This window comes from Phytophthora infestans, genomic scaffold (assembly GCF_000142945.1).
Source record: "Phytophthora infestans T30-4 supercont1.26 genomic scaffold, whole genome shotgun sequence".
NCBI classification, from domain to species: Eukaryota; Oomycota; class Peronosporomycetes; order Peronosporales; family Peronosporaceae; genus Phytophthora; species Phytophthora infestans.
The window spans coordinates 505,253-508,757 of NW_003303733.1; the positions used below are offsets into that span (position 1 = coordinate 505,253).

Here is a 3,505-nt window from a genome sequence, read left to right on the forward strand (position 1 = left end):
AGGGACGGGGATCTCAATCTCTCGAAGACGAGTCTGCACGGACACCGAAACACGATATTGCGTCTTTAACAGCTCCTTTTTGGTGGCCTCCAATTCAGCGAGGATGGCCTTCTTTTCCTTCGGACGTTCTCCTAAGTTCGTTTTTTATGTCTCTACGCAAAGCCTCTAAAATCCGATTGGATTTGGATATAGAGTTGTAGAGGTCGTGACGAGCTTTGTCCGCGCGGCGAGGATCTTTCACTGCAAGCCGCAGGAATGAGCCGATCAGTTTCGTGTCTTTGACGACCTTTTTTGATGCCCTTGTCATCCCCTAGCCCTATGGGCCACACACGTTTAGCCTTGCTAGGGTAACCAGAACTCTACTGACTATACCGGCTGGTTTGAGACTTGCTCAAATTTAATAGCAGTGCAGTATTGAAGAACGGTAACTACTTATAGCTAGAAAGCCTTCACCGGGGCTAGATGTGTAATAACACACCACGATCACCCACCAGCTAGTGCTAACTGTCAGCTTGTGAAGTGACTTGATTACCCTTAGGCAACACGTAGTCACAAACACGTAATTCGATATGATCACACGGATGTGACACGTAACCGAATCAAAGGCCTCCCCTGGTCTTGATGTTGAAGTCGTACAGCGACGAGCCCTCTCCCCCGAAAGTGCTACCAAATGTAATGACTGGGGCTGTAGAGTGTTGGTCGCAGGAGAGTGTAGGTCACTTGGAGATTGTAGGTCTTGTAGTTGTAGGTGTTGGTCTCGAGGCTTGGGGGTAGTTGGTATATTTAAGAGTGAGTTCTTACTTCCAAATGCATGCCTTCATGTGCTCCTAGGCGAGCACAGGGGCTTCCTTCTTGTCTACTTGTTTTTGTATCCCTACCCTCGTGTCGTTGTGTTTTCTTCTTTTCTCTGTTTCTTTTACTTTTCTTTTCTCTTATATGCATGTTCATTGCTACTAAATGCATCGTCACTGCTGCTGTTGGAACGGTAGCAGCGACGTGAGGCCTCTGGTTGCGAGCAAGCAAGCCAGAGCCTTTGCACCCGAGCTCTCTGGCTTGCTTGCTCAGCAAGCCGGAGGCGGGTATGACAGTAATTATCACCGTTGGAAGCAACATACTGCCATTCCCAGTCATGGGGAAGACGCTTACTGTAAAATTTGGCATACGCTTGAGCGTTCTCTAGAGCAACATTCACAACAGGGCTATGTGCCAAGGAAGGAGACACAGTCCACGACGCTGGAGCACCTTGACGGTTCTCCCAGTGCAGCAAAAAGCGGTCCAGCGAATTAAAACTGTAGCCACTGGCCTTGAGGAAGGCCGAATATTGAGCGTTGGTCACAGGACGCTTATCGATCAGAAAATCCTGGACCAACAGCCTCGTCGAGTGGTTGTTCCATGGACGATTCTCCCAGGGAAACTGCACTCCCGTTCCGTATTGAGCGAAATTCGGAGTCCAGGCCGACACGGGTTCGATCTGCACGCCACTGACATTGAACCACCAGTTGGCAGCTCCAGACACACGCACCATACCGTCGAGAGCTTTCCGAGGACGTCGAGGTATTGCTACTGCTACTGCGGATAAGCTGCTGTTGCAGCAATTTCCTTGCCGTCGAGTATTTAGTTAGGGGTTTGGTGGTCATTGCTTGCATCTCGTTGAGAAACTGGGTCACGTCGTTGCCGGTTTTTGTGCCATAGATTGCACCAAGCGCACGAGGCTCCAGTTACCTTCACGACAGTACCGTTCGTTTCTTCAGCTCGACTCCATGATAAACGCGTAGATGCGAACATCTTCGCCAGCCTGGTCAGCAAGGAGTGGCACTTCGTACGTCATGTCTTTCTGCACAGTACTGATCACCGTGTAAAGCGACTCACTGCTCAGAGTGAAAGCACTAGCGAACAGCCCATCGCTCTTCATGGCGTAGTACGGAGTCCATGCACCCGTCGAGACGATAGTTCCAAACTTGCGTAGAATGGCAAACATTCTCTTGGCAGTCTCATCTTCACGCTCGGTCATGGCATTCCAGGTACCCCATACATTCTCCCACACCACGTACCCGGCGCCATTGAAGAAAGCAGTCAGCAACTCGGCGGTTCGATCGAGAGACCAACGCGCACAGATCTGCACCATATGTCTCGACTCCAGGAACTTGGCACGTGCCACGGGTGGGAAATGAGAATACCCGAAGAAGTACCCCCAACTCATCGGGTTATGGCTCAGATATGCAGTGGGTACACCACCTTCGGGAGCTGCCACTAAAGGGTTACTACAGTTGTAGAAGGACTTGGGAACGCCGTACATGGTGTCACCGTTGAAGCCGTCCGCTAGTAGCTCAGGGGTCGTCTCCGTTAGTGTCGTGATGTCGGCGTTGTACATGCGTACCATTTCTACCAGTCCAGACTCGTCACGAGTTCCAATATCCCATGGATTGTACGGGATGATCACACGGACACCTCGACGATGGAAGTCAGCGATGACGCCCTTGACGCCCTCGACTCCACCGGGGAGGTCTCGTAGGAGATCCCATTGGCTCCGGTTGTCCACACCGATGTTCGGGTATGCAGGCCAGATCAACACACTGTCAATGGGGCCAACACGACTCTGCATCTCATCCACGTCCTTGTCGACCGTGTATTGCTTGGTCTCGCGATCGTAGATGGAGCGGTCGTTCATCATAATAAACGTCTGCACGGAATTCTGCTGCGTCCATTGAGTTTGCTGGATGTTGTACACGTTGAACGAGTCGTTCGGGTTGTACCGGTTGGTGATCAGCTCCATTTTCTTCCAGGCGGTCCAGTTACGACGCCATGCGTCCACGGACTCGGGGCCATCGGGACCGTCGATCACCTCGTAGCCGTCGGGTTTTTGATCCCAAGCGAGTGTTTGGCCGAATAGGCAGCAGGCCGTGGACAAATAAAGTCCGGTTAGAGCGCGCATGGAGGGTTCGATGTGCGCGCGACGCAGGAGCTTGAGGAATGACGCTTCGATTGGGAGGAGCCCTACTCAAAGATCATCAAACGTAGCGCTGCACAGACACGGAGCTAATCTGATTTGACATATTGAACGCAAGTCTCAGCACCTGCACATCAAATCTCCGTCTGGAACAAGGACAGCTTGCGCTGCAAGTTGTAGCGCGATCCAAGCTTCTCTTCCCGCTATATACAGGAGCGGGCTTGAAGTCCGCAAATAAATGCACTACGTAGGCGCAGAAATCCAGATCGAAGGTGGAGATGCACTCCCGCTTAAAGCCTTGGTCGGCGGAGTCATTTACACGATAACGCAAGCCAGACAAGCATCGGTCGAGAGTGCGTATGATGAGAGGTCAGCACGGGTACTGTATATGTAGTTAAATCGGGTGCCTAATGAATTTGATACGTCACTCTGTGAACGACGAAACATGGATTTGAGTTTTTACGAGAACTGCAAACTATTCTAATAGTAATAAATATTACTTTTAACCCCCCCCCGTTACGATGCCCGAGCCTCGATACTTTGCGAGGACTGATGCAG

The 3,505-nt window shown here is 51.2% G+C and overlaps 1 protein-coding gene across 1 annotated transcript; it reads right to left on the reverse strand.

Annotated features, from left to right (window-relative positions):
• Window positions 1-916: 916 nt before the first annotated feature.
• PITG_12405 (uncharacterized protein) lies at window positions 917-2,932 on the reverse strand (the record flags this gene model as incomplete). Its single annotated transcript, XM_002900259.1, has 2 exons — window positions 917-1,583; window positions 1,824-2,932. 2 exons carry the CDS (start codon window positions 2,930-2,932, stop codon window positions 917-919), a joined length of 1,776 nt encoding a protein of 591 aa, XP_002900305.1.
• Between the last annotated feature and the right edge of the window lie 573 nt (window positions 2,933-3,505).